Source organism: Pseudopodoces humilis, chromosome 10 (genome assembly GCF_049639895.1).
Source record: "Pseudopodoces humilis isolate 2021_Gansu_Grassland_sample_001 chromosome 10, ASM4963989v1, whole genome shotgun sequence".
NCBI classification, from domain to species: domain Eukaryota; kingdom Metazoa; phylum Chordata; class Aves; order Passeriformes; family Paridae; genus Pseudopodoces; species Pseudopodoces humilis.
Window position 1 is genome coordinate 24,024,538 of NC_142209.1, and position 17,686 is coordinate 24,042,223.

Below are 17,686 nucleotides of genomic sequence, written 5' to 3' on the forward strand. Positions count from 1 at the left end.
TGTCTCTGCTAAAACCCACAGTCTTTAATCAAAATTCCCACTGAAGTGAGTAGCAAAAGGTGAATTGTTGCCAAAGGTCATAGAGAGAGCCATGGGATGAGAAGAAAAGTTCTGTCAAAAATGAGAAATTTCCAAGGAAAGGGAGCAGGAGGAGCAGATCGGTTCTCAACACAAATCTCAGGCTGCCTTGAAGTCGAGGGAGCTCAAAGACACTTAAGCTGGTGCTCAGGATTCTGCTGAGCTGGGGCCTGAATGGTTATTATTTATACTCTTATCACACAGAAATGTGAATTCCATTGGAAAAGGGAAAAGAAATAAAAAAAGGGAGAGAAAGGACAATAGTGTGTATTGCTGCAGGCTCACAGTACTGCAGACATCTTTGTTCTGCAGACTTCAGGAAGAAGGACACTTTGTATTTTCATTTAATGGTTTAAAAAGCTGCTATTTAGTTACACACACAACTCATGCACTTGTGCACAGCCCCAAACCAGCCAGTCTGTACAGACACACCAACATTTTCTACACCTGTGGCCGAGTAGCCCACAGGTCTGGGAAGGGAACAAACAAAACAGCATGAAAAGTGCTTACAGCTTCACATTTCTACAGCCAGATGGAAAACAAAGTGAGTGTAGCCTGTCTGCAGCCTGGCTGGACCTAGACCCACCTCCTGCAACAACTCACTCCATTTTAGAAGTGGGTCTAGACAAACAAAAGTCTTTCTGCTTCAAAGGGAAGCCTCATAAGAAATCTTCCCACAGGCCCAGAGACCTGAAGCATTCTAAACACTTTACTTCCAATCATGGTAATGGAATAAAATAGAAAAAAATCATGCCATACCTGCCCCAAAGGCAAAGAAGAAGCTCTTGTCTCTGTTCTCCCTTAGAAGTGACATCACTCTTCTCCCCATCCTCTCATTCCTCTTGTAGATGAGCTCCTGTCTGAAGTAGCTGTCTATTTCCTGAGCTGTCACCTGCTCGTGGGGTGGGAGTGTTGTGTTGATGAAGTTTGGGACCTGAAACAGAGAGAGAGAGGCCACAGCCCAGGTGGCATTGGTTAAGGAACCCACAAAACACTACATGTTTTAATGCAGCCTTCTTTCAGCCACCTGAGCAGCACTATCACAAAAAAAACCACTAGAGGATCAAAGCATAGGAGGTTGTTAAGAACTCTCTCTCAAAAAAAAAAAAAAAAGGTAAAGAAAAGAAATTCCCAATGAATATACATTCAAAAGAGTGAAACTAGTATTTTACTAAAGACCACTTTAGTTAATTTTGATTTTTTTTCTGTTCCTTCATCAAAATGTAGTTTCAGGCATTACATTTAGGTGATTTACTTGGACCTTTATTCTCTGTTTGTTCCAAAAAAATAATTGTCTGTTTAATACCAAATTCCTGTGATCTGTTCTCAGCTGAGGTCACCATGAACCAAGTAAGGACTGTAAGACTTGGCTTGTATATGTGGCTTTTTAAGAACTTAACAGTTTAAAAAGAAGAAAAGACAGCAAATACAGACACAGGAATATGCACACAGGGCAAATATCCTTACATGCTATTAGGTCTCACCAGAGAAGACCATGCATAGCAACACATAAACCCCTGGAACATTCCTGATATATCTGAGGAAGAGATTTCCACAAGCACTGCTCCATCAGTCCCTGCTTTTGTGAGGAGAGATGATCACAGGCACAGCACAAAGGACACTGGTCAGGGCAGCAGACACAGGAATGAGCCAAGATCCAAGCTGTAATGGATAGATGAGCCAGAAGTCTCTGATTCTTAGGACAACAACTTATTTTGACACAGTCAAAACCCCAGGTCTCCCACCAGGGTTTGGGAGCCCACGTGCCCTGCAGAGAGAAGAGCTGTAAGGGGCCGTGTTTGATGACTGCTAACAGGACCTAGCACATTGTGGTGATTTTCCGTGCCTCACCACTGCAAAGCAGCTTAAGCTGCAAACCCCAGATTCAGATTTCTGAGTCCCTAGGCACAGGTAAAGCTGCCAGGATTTCCAGTGTTAATCTGAGTTGGTGGTAATGACATAGCATGCACAGCCCATGAGGGGAACATCCCTCACTCGCTGTGCTGAAACACTTGGTGCAGTGACTCTGTTACTTGGGTTAATTCCATCTCTGGTTTTCTACTATACAAAATCCCTGCATGCATTTTCTAAAACTTACTTTTAATTTTTGTTTTTCAGCCCACATCTTCCCGTTCCATTTGGTCACATGGTTTTATCACACCAATTTTTGTCTCTTCCCACCTTCTTTGCTCATAATGCTTCTCCAAAAGTTTCCAGCAAGTCTTAGGAAGAAAAACTGATTTCCATCTTCCCAGTGACTCTCCTTAAAGCTTTTTCATTGCAGCCCCACCTGCATCACTCCTAATATATGTGAGGGACCAAGCAGCAGAGATTTCTCACCATGCATTTTGCAGGATGAGTCTCACTCATGGATGGATCCACCTTACTCTGGATTCACACTAAAGGCTGTTCTCAGCTGTGTGAGACAGAAAAGGGGACCACATCTCCTGAACCAGGGCATCCTGAGGGGATGGAGATAACACTCCATGTCAAGGACCCTGCCCCAGCCTTTTGGATCTCACAGACCAGCTGGACCTTTGACTTCCCAAACTGCTTCTCAACCTGCTTTGCCAAGTCACGGTGCTCCTCACAGCATGTTCTTCTTCAAGCATTCAGTCATATTACCCTGAGTCATTCCCTTCCTCCAGGCTTTCCAGCAAGGCTTGGCATCACCAGTGTAACTTGTGAACTCCTCAGAGCACACAAGTACTTTGCACCTTGTTCTCTGTTTAGCCCTGAGCCAGCACTCAACAAGTAATAAGTCCCATTAAGTCAGACCTACTGGAGACACCAGTTTCCTGTGAAAACCCGAGGAAGTTGCCTCCATGTCTGGCAAGAATACGTGTTTGTCTCTAAGGGATGGAGAAGCAGACTGACGGTGTCAAAGAGATAAAATGCTGCTGGCTACAGCAGCAAAGGACATAGTTGCTTCCATTCCTGCTGAAAAACAGGGAGAGATTTATATTGCAGGAATAAAGTCTGAGGAATGAGTAGCCATTTTACACTTGCAGTAACCTTAGTAATGGAAAGCTGCAAACCAGGTCCTTGGACATACCACAAACTTTTGCATCTCCTCTGTGCTGGGGCTCTCAGGCAGGAGTCAGGGAAGCCTTTAGGCACTGAAGTGGAAGGTGAAATTTTCTGGAAGCATCTGAAGGCTCAACACCCACATAAGAGAAGTCTCTTCTTCTCAGCTTCTGGCTGAAGGGAAGTGAAGGCTGGGACCTGGTTTTGAATCACTTGAAATGGTTTGGGAAAACAAGGAAAGCCTTGCCTGTGAGCATAACATGCTCCTACATAAAGCAGGAGCAGCTATGCTGGGGGACCAAGCAGCTCTGTGCATCCCACTGGTGATGGAGGTCTAGATAGCCAAAACCAGATGTTGTATAAGGTCTTTGCTAACAAAGGAAGCAAGCACCTTTCACCTCCTTGTGCAACTCCATCACTTGCAATCCTATATTGACATTTAACCTATAGCTTATTCCTTCTCTTTATCTAACCTAAAATACAGTACACAGACCAGAGGCAGACTTGCCTTTTTTCCCCCTTCCCCTTCTTTCCTTCTCTTTTGTGGGAAAAAGTTTGCCAATGGCAGAGACATAAACTTAGACCCAAGGACTGGGCTTCGTCAATCTTTCTTTTGCTTGCCCAAGGAACAAGACAGAGGAAGGCAAAACCTAGAGAGGCACAGCACCAGCCACAGGTCCTGCTGCACTGTGTGCATTCTGCATCTCTGCTGGCTGGCAGGAATAAAGTCTACATGTGTGTTTCAGCGTGTGTGTGGCAGAGGACAGAAGATAAATGACTTGCAGTAAGCATGCCCCTACACAGTAGAGCAACCACACTCCGAGCTGTGACACTTGCCCCATTAATCAGCTCTGCTCCTCCCTGCATCCAGGTCCTTTCCACAGTCAGTAACACACCATGCCTGGCTACAGGGAGACAGCTGCTCCTGCTGATTTAAGAAACCCTTAAACCAGACAGGAATCAGGAAATCAAAAAAGTCACATGCAATTAGGAAACTTTTAACTGGAGCCAAAATTAATGTTTAGGGGTTTTTTTGGAAAAGAGAAGATCTGTTATTTTAAAAGGATGGGCTAAATATGTACAAAAGGATGCACCTTCCCCCTTCTACTTTAATTTTGCTTTAATTCTGTGAAGAAATTAATTTTAACATTTTAATGACATGAATCCGTTGTTTTTGAGCTGAGAGTGAATGGATGGACATCTGCTGTGCCCCTGGATAAGGGACTGATCTAACAATAGCTGAATATTGCTACCAGTATTTAGATGTACAATGGAGTGGATGATGTGTGTGTTGAAAGATCCAAACTTCTAATTTTGCTGTTCACCTAGGAGAGTAACAGCTGGATCAGCAGAAAAATGCATCACCTGGGGTGTGCTCACTTCTAGTGGATACACATGACAAGAGATAAATAGATTCTTTACATCCAGTCTCTGCAAGCTGTGCAGTTTTCTGAGAACCCAACCACCTCATATTTATATATAATTCTAGTGGAAATTCAATAATGTATCTCATTGAGATGTTCAAAATAAATAATATTTTGTTTTTCTTAATAAGGTAGCACTCATTCTTTTCTCTACTTTGATTTCCTTTAGGTTACAGCTCTCCTATGGACAGTACTGATGGGCCACAAACTCAGTCATTAGGTTTTCTCATTTCTCAGTTAAACTTTTGAGGTTAAAGAAAGAGACTATGAGAATAAAAAAGAAATCCCAGCCTTGCAAAAATTTCTTCCCCTCCCCACTGTCTGGGCAGTTTTACTTGAGTCAGTATCCCTGATGGAATATATGTGTGGATAAAGCTCTGTACACACGTCTGAGCTCACAGTGCTGTGGGATGCGGGCCATAATTCTTCACCTTTGAAGTCAGTGGGAGCTTTAGGGAGAAGAAAGAGGAAGGATTGTGGAGTGGTTATGACACTACCCTGAAAAAATGGTTCTGCTCCCATGGGTGATACAAATCTCTTACACAATCACAAGCATGTCATTTGGGTTTAAACCTTCAAAGGAAACTCAGCACTTAACCTCCACTAAGTGTCTTTGAAGCATTTGGCTTTATTCCTCTTGTCTCTCAAAAGTCCATCTGTAAAATGGGGACAGCAAGACTTTCTACCTTGATGTTACATACAAGGCACTGGCTCAGTCTAGCTCTGGAGGGACCCAAAGGAAGATCCAAAGTCCAACACAGTGCTCAGCAGTAACCTCTCTTCCCATAAATTTCCACTGAGGCTTGGATTCTGCTGCAGTCATTAGCATAAGAGCTAACAAGATACTTCAGCTTAGAAAAATGCATCAGCCATAACTCAAGATCTATGTTATGCTTTCAGCTTTGTCTGTAGAGACAGAGAGAAAGAAAAAAAAAGAAAAAGAGAAAAGCAAAATATATTGGTGCAGAGTCTTTTATCACATTTAGGGCTTACTGCCAAAGTTCAGCTGAAAATTCATGGACACAGGACTACATTAAAAGTACATTTTTTTTTTATTTACTCTTTTTTAATATTTGGACAAATATTCTGGGCAGGGGCACAATGCCAGAGTTGAGAATATCTATCTACAAATAATTTTTTTGGACTCACATAAGCAGTATCATCTTTGATTACATTTTTTTTCCTACTTTGGATTTATTGGCAAAAGTGGAACTGCTCTATACTTAGTCCAGTATAAAATCACTATAATATGTGGAGTAACAGTGCTATCATTCCTACTCCTATGCACTACATTTCCCAATCCTCTGATAACCTTGTTTAGCCTCTTTCTGTTCCAGTGAAGAAAGTGTATTTCTGGAATGTGCATTCAAATTGTATTATTATGTCAATCAAAAACCAACATCACCAACACTGGACTAAAGAGATGTGTGCCTTTCCTCACCTGCTTGTGGGCAGAGGTGATCTTCAGCCATAATTCTACTTGCAGATGGAGAAGAGGATGCTGAGATAGGGAAACAGGAAGCCAGCCCTTCCCATGAGATACAAAGTGATCCTAAAACCTCTCCAGCTGTCATCTTCCTGTATCTTGGTCAATTCTCTTGGCTTTTGAGACTCCTCTCTCCCACTGTCCTAATCAGCAGACTCAAGGATTTCCAGGCTCCTCTCCTGAGAAATATCCAAACTCCAGACTGCTGCATGTACGGCATCATCACCAACAGTTGCAGGGGAATATCTTAATAACACAAGTGCCTTATTTCCTTATTTCTCCTTCTCTCCCCAGAGGGTTCACAGGCTAAATAGAGAAAACAGAAGGCAGCACACCCAGGGTCAAAAGGGACAACTGTGGCAAGACAGAGAGCTGGCCATCAGCTTCCAGAGTTCCAGTCCAGCTCCTCAATACAAACCCCATCCATCCCTCCCTGACAAGTGGACTCTGCCTCCACACTTGTAATCCTTATCTCCAGTTGTGAGCAGGGAGTTGTTCCCAGATCACGGCAACTACATTAATTTTTTTTAAAACTTGATAAAGATTGGGTTCTCTTTATTAGTTTTCTGGTTTATGAGCTTTATGTGGGCAGAGGCCAGGAGACAAGTAAGGGATCCTGCTTTGAAGGATTTTCCCTGCACCATGCAGGTCAGGAACCTTTATACAGCTGACAGCACTACACAAGATAAGGATCTCAGGAGCTGACAGGCAGCTTATGGAGGCTGCCAGGGAGCCAGAGCAGCATCCCAAAACCTGCTGGCTCCTCCAGCAAACCAAACAGCCCTAAATTCACACCAGCCCTTCTTGGGTCACAGGCTGACATCTGAGCTCTAGTTATCATTCCTTTATGAAGGGAGGATACCCTCCTGTTAACCAGCCTTGACAAGGCATTGTGGCTTTTACTGCAGGGTTGCAAAATACACTGCTCTGGACTTGGAAGACACCTGTTTTCCTCTGATTTATGGACCCTTCTGGCATCTAGGAGAGCAATATCCTCTTACTGCAGCCTCTGATAGGAAGGACTGAAATAGTGCAAAGTGAATGGGCTGTGAGAACAAGTATCTCCATGAGGAGGACGTGGCTGCCACGAAAGCAAACGATGCTGCCAACTCACCTGGTTTTCCTCCAGCACTCCCGAGTGTCCATCATGAGGGACCAGCAATGGCCAAGGAGGGAGTGCTGGGTTAAACTGATTTAACCCAAAGCCCAAAGCTGGCAAGTGCCAAGAAGATAAGCTTCCAGCTTGTTATGGAAAAGGGAAACCAAGAAGGAGCAGTCCCCAGTTTGAGCATGTGATTAACCCATTATGGCCTTCTTTCAAGTACCAAAATTTAAAGCAGTATATTAGAAATCTGAGTGGACTGTAAAAGGAGTCTTTCATCTTTGAGTAAAGTTCAGTTCCATCACTCCTTGCCCTTTTTCAGAGCAAGAGCTGGGGGAAAGGCAAAAATACTTTTTGCTCGAAGGGAAGTGAAGAACACAAGCAAGAACATTTCTTGGGACCAACTCTGGGGAGTCACTTCTGGCCATGAGCTAATCCCTGCCCACCTCCCCTCAGCGCTCATGGTCCATAGATGTTGCAGTTACATCACAGTTCATGTTAGTGAGATTTCTGGCCTCTCTGATTTAAAGCTATCAGGAAACCCCTCAGCATGCCGTAACAACTTGAGTGTGAAAATAGAGGTCTTTGAGTTTCAAACTGGTTACCTCAGATTTAATGGCCACTGGAGCATCTAAACTTGAAAATGGGGGAAAATTACAAATAGGAAAAGATGTGGAGGGGAAAGGCAGACTGAATGCCAGTGAAGTCTCTATGGACAGTGAACGATATATTTAAAAACCAGCTCTGCAGGTGACACAAGAGCTGTAGGAGTCATTGCTGGCCTGAGTGTAAAGCTGCCTGCAGGCAGGGTGGGCTGCAGCCCTTGGACACTCCTGTATCTGCAGTCTCAGCCCCCACTGCACCTGCATGGACACCCTCCCTGGGAGCACCAAACCCATCCTGCCAGGGCTGTTCTTCCAGGTGGCACCTGGCCAAACAACAGCTGTGTGTCCTGCCTAGTTCCACCTTCTCTGTCCATTAGGGCCAAAAGAAAACATGTTTATTAAAAAAAAAAAAATTAAAAAAAAAGGCAGAAAGGCCACAGGGATGGGCTGTGTGTCTCACACAACTCACAGCTTGGGGGTGATAGTTCTACCCCTGTTAAAAAAGACTTTCAACAAATCCCTGCGAAGTCATGACCTCCATGTATGTTTTCTATTTGTTCTTACACACCAGTTAAATAGCTGCTTTCCAAGCACTTGGGAAAAAAAAGGAAAAGAAGAAGCAAGCAACACCAACCCCTCCTCCTCCCTCCCCACCCCAACCCCATCCCTGCTCCCCTTGGTCGCCATGCCAAAATATGCAGCCGGCCTCTCTATCTGAATGAATGTTTTGATTAAGGAAGTCTTAACAAAACACAGTCAGAACAATGATCTCGGCCTCCTTTCTGCAAGCTTCACCCAACTATGTGAAGTATATTTAGGACCAGATTACAGGGACCTGCTCATTAATTGACTAAGGATGACAAGCCTGCAGTGTACGTAAATAAAGGTTTGGGTTTCGGAGGGGAGGGTAAACCTTAACAACCTAATGATACTCCTGCCACACTTAAAACCCCTTTAACATTGGGATTTTTTTGAGGCCAGCTTTCACGAGCTTGAAAACATATGGAAAAGTTCAAGTTTTTCTATTTCCCTTCCAAATGCTTTCTTTTCTTTGACAAAGAATATTTTTTTTCCTGTTCTGACACTAAAACCATCACCTATTATATTGCCATGACACCCAAGTAAAGATACTGATCAAAGGGCAAAGCAGGGCAATAAAGTGAAAAAACTGGGGCCAGAAGGTTTGGGTTTGGGGTTGGTTTATTAAAGAACTGCAATTCTTTTTCCAAAGGTATTTTTCATTTTGTCTTCTGTTACACAGTGAGAGAACAGCTGGTTAGTAGTGGGTACAAACTCAGCTTTGGTTGTCTTGGATATGTATTGTTCAGGGTCCTTCAACGAGATTCTTTCCATCCTGTGTAGTGAGATTCTAGGAAAACCCTGAATGTGAAATTTGCAATGTTATTTTAACCTGAGGCGAGTCTGATCCAAAATATATGATTTTCACAGTATCACATAACTTAGCAAGGAGCAGAAATCTGGTTCATAACACAACAGCAGCTGGGCTGGACATGGGTCCTCCAGAGCTGACCCTCAAGGGAGTGCATTGCAGAGGTGGCTCTGCCTTCCTGTTTGGTCCTAGAAAAATTCCGGGCTTCTCCCAGTCCAACCAGCTTTTCTAGTTATGCTGGCATCTGAAACAAACTGGATGACAGCTTTCAAACTGATTTTAACTTTCTTTAAGGTGGGGTTACTTGAGAGATCTAGTACCAGATGAAAAGATGGAGAACATCTCCAAGAGAGCCTTCAGAAGTGGAACAAGGACCAGTGAGGAGAAATGTAAGGAATGATTCCTGTGAAGTTACCTCTGAAATGGATTTCTTTGCATCCAGTCTGGTGGAGCTTTACAAGCCTTTGGGTTTATCAGTATCAGCTCTCTCAGAGGACACAAGATCTAGGTCTGAAATCAGCATTAGGGAGCTCAACCAGTTTACACTGGAGATACCTGATCTGTGGCACTCACCATTCTGCACACCAACAGTATCAGATCAGGAAATGTTGTGAAGATGTTGAGAACACAGTGTTTTCAATAATGTCTAGCACTAATCCTGCCAAAACCTGCCAAACCAACCAAGTTTCCCCCTTCTCCCACTCTTCTCCCACTCACAGTAATGAGGAGAAAATATATCTGCTAGATAAAACAAAGAGAAAGCACTTCGCACATTCAACCAACAAGATGCTATTTAGAATTCTAACCAGTCTTTTTCATTTCTCTTTAACAAGTATTTCCAAAAAACACTTCATAAACCAGCTCTTTAAAAAGAAGGGAAAGTAAATGCTTTACAGCAAACATACAGCACTGCACAGAAAGCAGCACCTTCAACTCCAAACATTTTTCTAACAGTCACTCTTTTATACTCATTTATAGTCTATTCCTGTACTAATAAATACAGATAATCAACAATCATCAATGTTTTAATGCAAATCAGCCCTTTTCTGTAGGTGAATGTGTTCTTTATCTAATAATACAGCAGTCTGTATTGATAATGAAAGAAAAATCATAGCTTTTAAATGTCTTGTTCCAATTTCTCCCTGACTCACTCTTCTCTCACGTTGCTTTCTTCATGGAAAAAGGAGGGAAAGAACTTCCAAGGAAAAACAATTCCAAATGCAAATATGTAATGAAAATTTTCAAGCAACAACAACCTATTTTCAAAACCTGTAGCATATCTGGGCATGTTCCAGATTATTAATAAAAAAACAATCTCTGCAATGTTTTCCCCAGTGCTGTCATCAACAAGTAGACTTCACTCTCAATCTGGATCTGCAACCAATTTTCTGAAACACATAAGCCAAAATACAATATTGCTCCAATCTGGAATCCTGTTCTGACATAATATGAAAATTAGACTCTGAAAATTTTGGCTGCACTTCTGGTTTTTTGTTCACTTCGAAATGCTCACAGTGTACCAAAACACGGAGCAGTAACTCAGGTGCAAGTGGGAAGAAATGATGATCCCACCACAGCAGAGCAAGAGCTCTTCTGAACTATGGCAAGGCAGCCCCTCTGCAGCAGCATCTCCAGAGAGGAGAAGGAGGGGACAGGCTCTGCTGGCTGTGGGCACAGGCAGCACTGAGCACTCGTGTCACCAAGCGCCAGGACTGCCATCAGCGTCCTGACAAACACTCCTGAAGTGTGACCAGCCCTGCACACACAGTGGGGAATTTGTGGGATGGCTCCCCTGCTGCACCCGCTTTTCTGGAAAGCCCACAATCATTTTCCCTGGAAGAACCAGAGGCTGTGCCAGTCCGCCTGCACTTTGTTAAGGCTGAGAGTGATAAGATGCTTCCAAAGCACCACATTACAATAGCTGTGCCTTCAGTCCATGGATTTGCCCTAGATAAACTCCTCCTCTGCCCTAGATAAAACCCCATTCCTTGGACAAATTAGGTCTGCTTGTCATTCAACACTCTACCTAATGGTCTCAGCTGTGTGTTTCTAAAGTTACTGAAGCTGGAGCATTCCACAGATAGTTCTCATTGATTTGAGAAGTGAGCCAGAAATCCAGTTGTATTTTATCCAAAATGACAACAGGGCAAGTTAATGATGTAATTAGAATTATCAGGACTCTTAAATCTTAAAGGACAGGTTTCATTGAAGGATGGTAACATTTTTAAAGGGGTACGTAACACAACATGGTGATTTATAAATAGCAAGTGCCTTATAAAGTGAGCCACTAAACATTTTTTTCTTTAGTTTAGGGAGGCTGATACTGACATGGGCTTAGTGTACAAATCTTTAAGATCACGTTATCAAGATCATCATATGCTTTTTAGAAGGCAACACCCACTATCTAAACCCACCCATGGCATTTTGAACTGCAGAAGCAACTTGAGATATGGGTGGCATCCCTCGAGTTAAGGGATCCAAAAAGCTTGCTTGTTTCTGATGGACACAGCTTGAAGGAGCATGCACAGCACCTGGAAGGGGTTGAGACGTGTCTGCAAGCTGTGGTGACCACCAAACAACTTCACTGCACAGTTTGTTTAACCGTGTGGGATGCAGTCAAGGCCTTACACCTGCTGTCAATGAGATCCTTCTGCTGAGCTGAGCTCAAAGCCTGTAAACTGGGTTAGTCACTCATTTTATTTACTCACTTTGATATCCAGTGATGGCTGGGCCTGCTGGGATGAATACAAAGCCTGCTGAAAGCATGGGAATATTCTCCATTACTTCAGTGGGCTCTCAATGGATCTAACACACAAACCATAAAGGTTCCCTGCATGAAAGATGCTTTGGAAGTGTCAGGTATGACTCTTGCCCCGTTGCTGTTAACCCCAAATGGGACAGGAGAATAGTTAAGTACAAAACCTGGGTAGCTGGGCCAGTAGAAATTGTCTACAAAGTGATCAGCAAAGCTGCAGGTCTCTGACATTCCAGATCAGCAGTGAGAGAGCAAAAACCATCTTCTCCTGGGACAGGAGCCTCTCCTGAGGTCAGGAGAACAGCTGGGGACAGAAGATGAGAGACAATAACTGGACACCACAGCTACAATTTTTGGGAAAGGCTGGAAAAAAAAAATCTCAGCCTTGGATTTTCAATTTTCCTCATAATAAAGAGTACATAGGGGTACAAGGAAACATAGAACCAGCTAATTCAATGCTGGAAAAGATGAATTTGCTTTACAGAACCGTCCTTAAAAATGGAATAGCACAAAACTGACCACAGGAAGTAACTGGTGCAAAAAAACCCATACAATAAATTGTTCTGCACTTCCTTCATGGAGACTTCGGGTCATTAGGCAATTTCTCAGCTGTCTCAGGTAAAAAACATATGCTCTGGAGACAGATAATTTTCTAATTTTGAACTAACAGATTTTTTGCATTTTAATACTTCTGGACACACCTCAATTCCCTAGTGAGAGCTTCAGACAGAATACAGAAGTTAAAACTACTGATCTAATCCAATCAATTTTTGCTTTTAGGGAACATTTACAAAAGAAGAGAAAGAAACTGACTTTTTTGAGGTGAAAAACAGTCTGGAGAAAGAGTAGAAAATTTACCCATCCTATCTTTAGCTTAGAATACTTTCTCTTCAGTATAATTTTGACTCTCTGCCCAGAAGCCTCAACGTAAGTCTCTTGATTGCACAAGCCACAAGAGAATCAAGTGTTTGAAGAAGGCTATTGAAAAAAGAGATGTTTCCTACTGCACTTTTGGGTCATAGTCTAATTTAGTAAATTCACCCCCTTAAAATTTTACTAAGTTTAAAGAAGGATTTTTACATTTGGAAAAATGCTGCTTGCAAACAAAGTTTAATAAAATGGAGAGAGGAATGATGAATGATGAATGTAATGTAACCACAGGAAAGCAGAGGTGTTTCCTCTTTCACTGTTCTTAATTAAAATAAAAATTTAAAAAATCCACTGAAACTGAGAAGGATTTGTTTACTTCTCTGCTCTCATCAGGGCTGATGGCTCTGGGAAAGGAAAGAGTTGGACATGGGGCCCTGCTCACACCCCTTCATTCTGGGCACCCTGGCTAAGCTGCACTTCCCAAGCCCAAGGTGAGCAGCACCTCCCTGGGGTGGTCCTGTCCCTACCCAGGGGTGACAAAGGAGCTGTCCTCAGACCTAAAACCTGCTTTGGACTAGGAAGCATCTTTCCCTGCACTTCTTCTCCCAGCACCATCCTGTCTGTGCACCCCCTTGGCACAGTCTTGGTCCCAGAAGGACTCTGCCCTCTCCTGCCAAATGCTGAGAGCTCAGGAATGTGCAGGAAACCACACCCTTCCCAAACTCTCTTGGGGAGGCTGAAGTGACTCAAGGAACTAACCTGTAACATGTCAGGTCAACAGTGCTGGTATTTCCTCTTCTGGTCATTTCTGCTCCAAGATGATTTTTGCTCTAAAGGCACCTCAGCATCTTGCAGGCAGCTACTGAAGCTGCTTCGTCTCTCAAGAGTCATTGAGACATTTAACAAGTTTCTGCTCCCACATGAATACTGTGGGTATAAATGCCCTCTCCCTGCCACCATCCCCACAGCAACTTTGGACTTTGGCACCTCCTTCCCAGTCCATTACAGCCACCTCAACCATCAGCTCTGAACTGAGCCAACTGATGGACAGTTTACCTTTATTCTGCAGCTCCTGTTAACCTTCAAGGGACAAGCAGGCATGAGTAACCTTAAACAGCACCCCAAATTAGTCCTCAAAGAGTGAGAGTCCCATCCTTTTGCAGTTCTCCTGAGCTGCTCCTGATGGAGCTGAATTCCCTGGCCTCCAGCATTCACAGAGGTGTTGATTCTTACAACTCCATTCCTGATATTTTCTTCCATTCTATGGGGTATTTCAAGGTTGTGTTAACAGTACCAGCTGCAACTCTCATCAGACCTCTGGAGAGCTGGGCCAGCAGCTGGGTATCATGGAAGAAGGGATATACCTTCTAAAATCACTGTGGCACTCTTGCCTCCCAAGACTGGCATGGGTACCTGCCCTGAACTGCAACAGACTCAACACATGATAAATAAATCCCTGTGCCTACATTTAATGTCTCCAGAGAGAGATCCCATGGGGGATCTTTCATGTGTAATATCTGAGCCAGGCTAATCTAATTTGGTAACCAAATGGCAAAAACTCTCCATGACAGACAGTCTTTCATCCTTGCAAAAAACCACACAGAACAAACTTTGGAATGACCCCAACTGGCAAAACCTGACTTGAATAGGGAGTTTATTTTACATTTTAATTTTCTATTTTGTTCTGCTTGCAGTTAAAATAAACGGTATAGAGCTGATTTATAAAAACACTACCAAACAAAAAAACTCTTTACCCAACAGTACTGCACAATATTTAGAGTTCTGCAGGGACCAGTATACATAGAGGGATTTTAATTTTCCATGGACTGTAAGCGTTATAATCTCCATCAACTGCGTGCACTCTGGGACCATGAGTAACACCAGTGCTTGAACTCTGACTGGCTGCTGGCTTCTTTCTTCTGTCTTTAACACTGTTTTGAAACTCACACTTGATCCAATAATTTGCAGGAATAAAGAAGTTGTTATAGCAAAGGGTTCCTCTTGAGTCTAACTCACAGGTCTGTTATAGGACAATGTGTCAATAAATCAGAGGTGTCTGTGAGTCCAAGCAACTGCTATGAATGACCAGCACTCATCTAGGGACAAAGGCTTTACTTATTAGGAGAAATTACACCGGTAATTTAAATTACACATTCAGATGCCAGGACTATCTTCATGGGTTTGACTACTAGCAGTCCTCTCACAGCATCCGCGGCAAATATTCCACTACATCTTGTTTATCATGTGTGCCCTGCCTCAACATTTCAGGAATGTTACAACCACTGACTTCCCCAGGATCCTCTAAAGGCATGACCTCTCTACCTTTTCCAACTCATATTCCCCATCTTTAAAGGTGTATTCCTACTCAAGCTGCTTTCTCCCTTTCTCCCCTTGCTTTTCAGTGCAAGGCTGACTAGAATGAACAGCTCTGGCAGTTTTGGTACCACACACTCTTGTGTTTCGGTGCTGCCACGTTAACCACCCTGGTATGTCCTGTTCAGTCATGCTAAAACAACGCTTTGCTTTCCAGGACTGAGTTAAGTAGGACACCAAAGGGGTTTTATCACATGCTGGGGCCCCACTTGCTTGCCCAGATGTTCTACTGAGAAACAAGCGACCCACAGAGCCCTGTGCAAGCCAAGACAGTGATGGCAGAATAAAAATGTCTCAGAGACCTCTGCCTCAATCCACAGACTGAGCTTGCCCCATCTCAGTTCTCTCTGGAAGTCACACAGCTCTCCTTGATTCGCATTTGCTAGTGGTAGACTGCTATCAGGATTTAATTATTGCACAGGCAAAACACATACAATACTGTGGCTATCAAATTTAAACAGGTGTGCCCCAAGTGAGTCATTGCACCTGAGACTGGAATCTGGGAATATTGATCAAAAAAAGGAGATGTTGGAGATGACCAAGGACCAAGTTTTCATAGAATTAACTGGAAAGGAGAAAAAGGAATCTCAGTTTGCCATGAAGCATGAAACTGGTCTGGAAAACAGATTTCTGCTCCCTTGAGAGTTTTTAATAGTTTTGGATAAATAAGCTAAATAGAGACTGAAGGGCTGCCTGAGACACACACAAAACTATTGAATTATGACATGTTGGAGAGGTTATTTACTTTATAGAGTATTTACATAAGCTCCACTTCTTCTTCATATATAAGCTCAAATACTACAAAGATTCCCCCTCCACCCTTAATGAGGGTTCTGCATTAAACAGTCCCAAATATCCATAATTAACCTTTTTTCAAGAACATCCCTAGGAAAGTTCTCCAGGCAATCCATTAATCTTTAGCAATAGGACAAGAGGAAACAGTCTCATGTGGCGCTAGGGGAGGTTTGGATTGGACATTAGGAAAAATTTATTCATGAAAAGAGCTGTCAAGCATTGGAACAGGCTGCTCAGAGAAGTGTTGGAGTCACCATCCCTGGAGGTATTTAGAAGACGTGTGGATGTGGTGCTTGGGCACACGGTTTAGCTGCAGACTTGGCAGTGCTGGGTTAGCAGTTAACTCGATGATCTTGGAGGTCTTTTTGAACCTAAACCATTCTATGGTTCCCCAGAGCCTGAGCAAATCCAGGGAAATTCCACTCTCTCACCAGGCAAATGAGGCACGTGTGGAAAGAAAACACAGGGCATTAAAAGGAAGAGGACTCAGAATGTGAAGTGATGACTGGGATATTGATATTAAAGCAGCGGATTTTTCCTCAATTCTCTGCCCCATCTGGACCAATTCTGCTCACCTGAGAAGTGTCATGGTTGAATATGACAGAATTCAGGTCTCCACAGTTGTAGTGCTTGATGAGATCCTCAGTGGTGTAAGGGGCCTGCAGACTCCCTGCTCGAAGGCTTTCGTGTTGGAGCAGAGTTTGGTTTAGAGCAAACAGCACCTGCAGAAACACAGGCAGAAAAAGGGAGAAAAAGTTAAAGATAGTAGGAATCAAAACAACAAGGGCTAAAGGACAAAACTTTGAAAGACTTTCCTGCACTTGAAGTCTATTCCCTTGATCCATTCTGGCCCACAGTAACAAGGGATGGTCTTTAGGCATTCCCAAATGGAAAAGCATTCAGGTGCTTGCAAGGCCCTATTATATTTATATATTTATATATTTATATATTTATATATTTATATATTTATATATTTATATATTTATATATTTATATATTTATATATTTATATATTTATATATTTATATTTATATATTTATATATTTATATATTTATATATTTATGTATTTACATATTTAGATATTTAGATATATTTATATATGTTTATTTATGTATATTTACATTTATATTTACATTTACATTTACATTTACATTTATATTTATATTTATATTTATATTTATATTTATATTTATATTTATATTTATATCTATTGCAAGGCCTCCATAGGGAACAGCTTCAGAGCAGACACATATTGCTCAGAGGTCACAGTCTTAGAACACTTGGGCTCTCTGTGCTGGTTGATTTGCTTCATGACAGACACTGGAATGGAAACACCCCTAAATGAGGAAACTTCTGTTGCCTCTGTTTGTTTCCTGTACCCCAGCTTAAATCCAAAGCCCAAACTCAGTTGAAAGAGTTTTGAGAAAAAAATCAAAATCTTCTGACCTTCTGAAGTCAAAGGTGGGAACTTTGGGATGCTTGTACTATTGGGATTTTGTTCACACTTGTAGTAACAGAAACTTTAGGAAATTCATTATTAGTGTCCCTCCTCTTGTCTTTCCTCCTTCACCCACCCATTTGCAAAGTGAGAACTGAGATACATATCTGTAACACTATCCCAACAGACTGGTCCAGTATCCCCATCCCAAACTTGAAAAAAACCCAAAAAAGCAGAAGCAGTATCTACTGTGTAATTTTGGGTAACCAAAGAAATAAATGTTCTTGAATTACTAAACAAAAACAGAAAAATCCAAGCAAACAAACAAAAAAAAAAAAGGTT

General features: G+C 42.4%; 1 protein-coding gene across 1 annotated transcript in view; it reads right to left on the bottom strand.

The window, feature by feature from the left end:
* The window catches only part of TRABD2B (TraB domain containing 2B), a 265,011-nt gene that overhangs the window by 103,735 nt on the left and 143,590 nt on the right, over positions 1–17,686 (bottom strand). Inside the window, exons 3-4 of the mRNA XM_005521136.3 lie at positions 16,481–16,627; positions 838–1,012 (exon numbers count right to left, since the gene is read on the bottom strand). Of these exons, the coding sequence (XP_005521193.2) occupies positions 838–1,012; positions 16,481–16,627 (322 nt within the window). The remainder of the gene's footprint in view (positions 1–837; positions 1,013–16,480; positions 16,628–17,686) is intronic.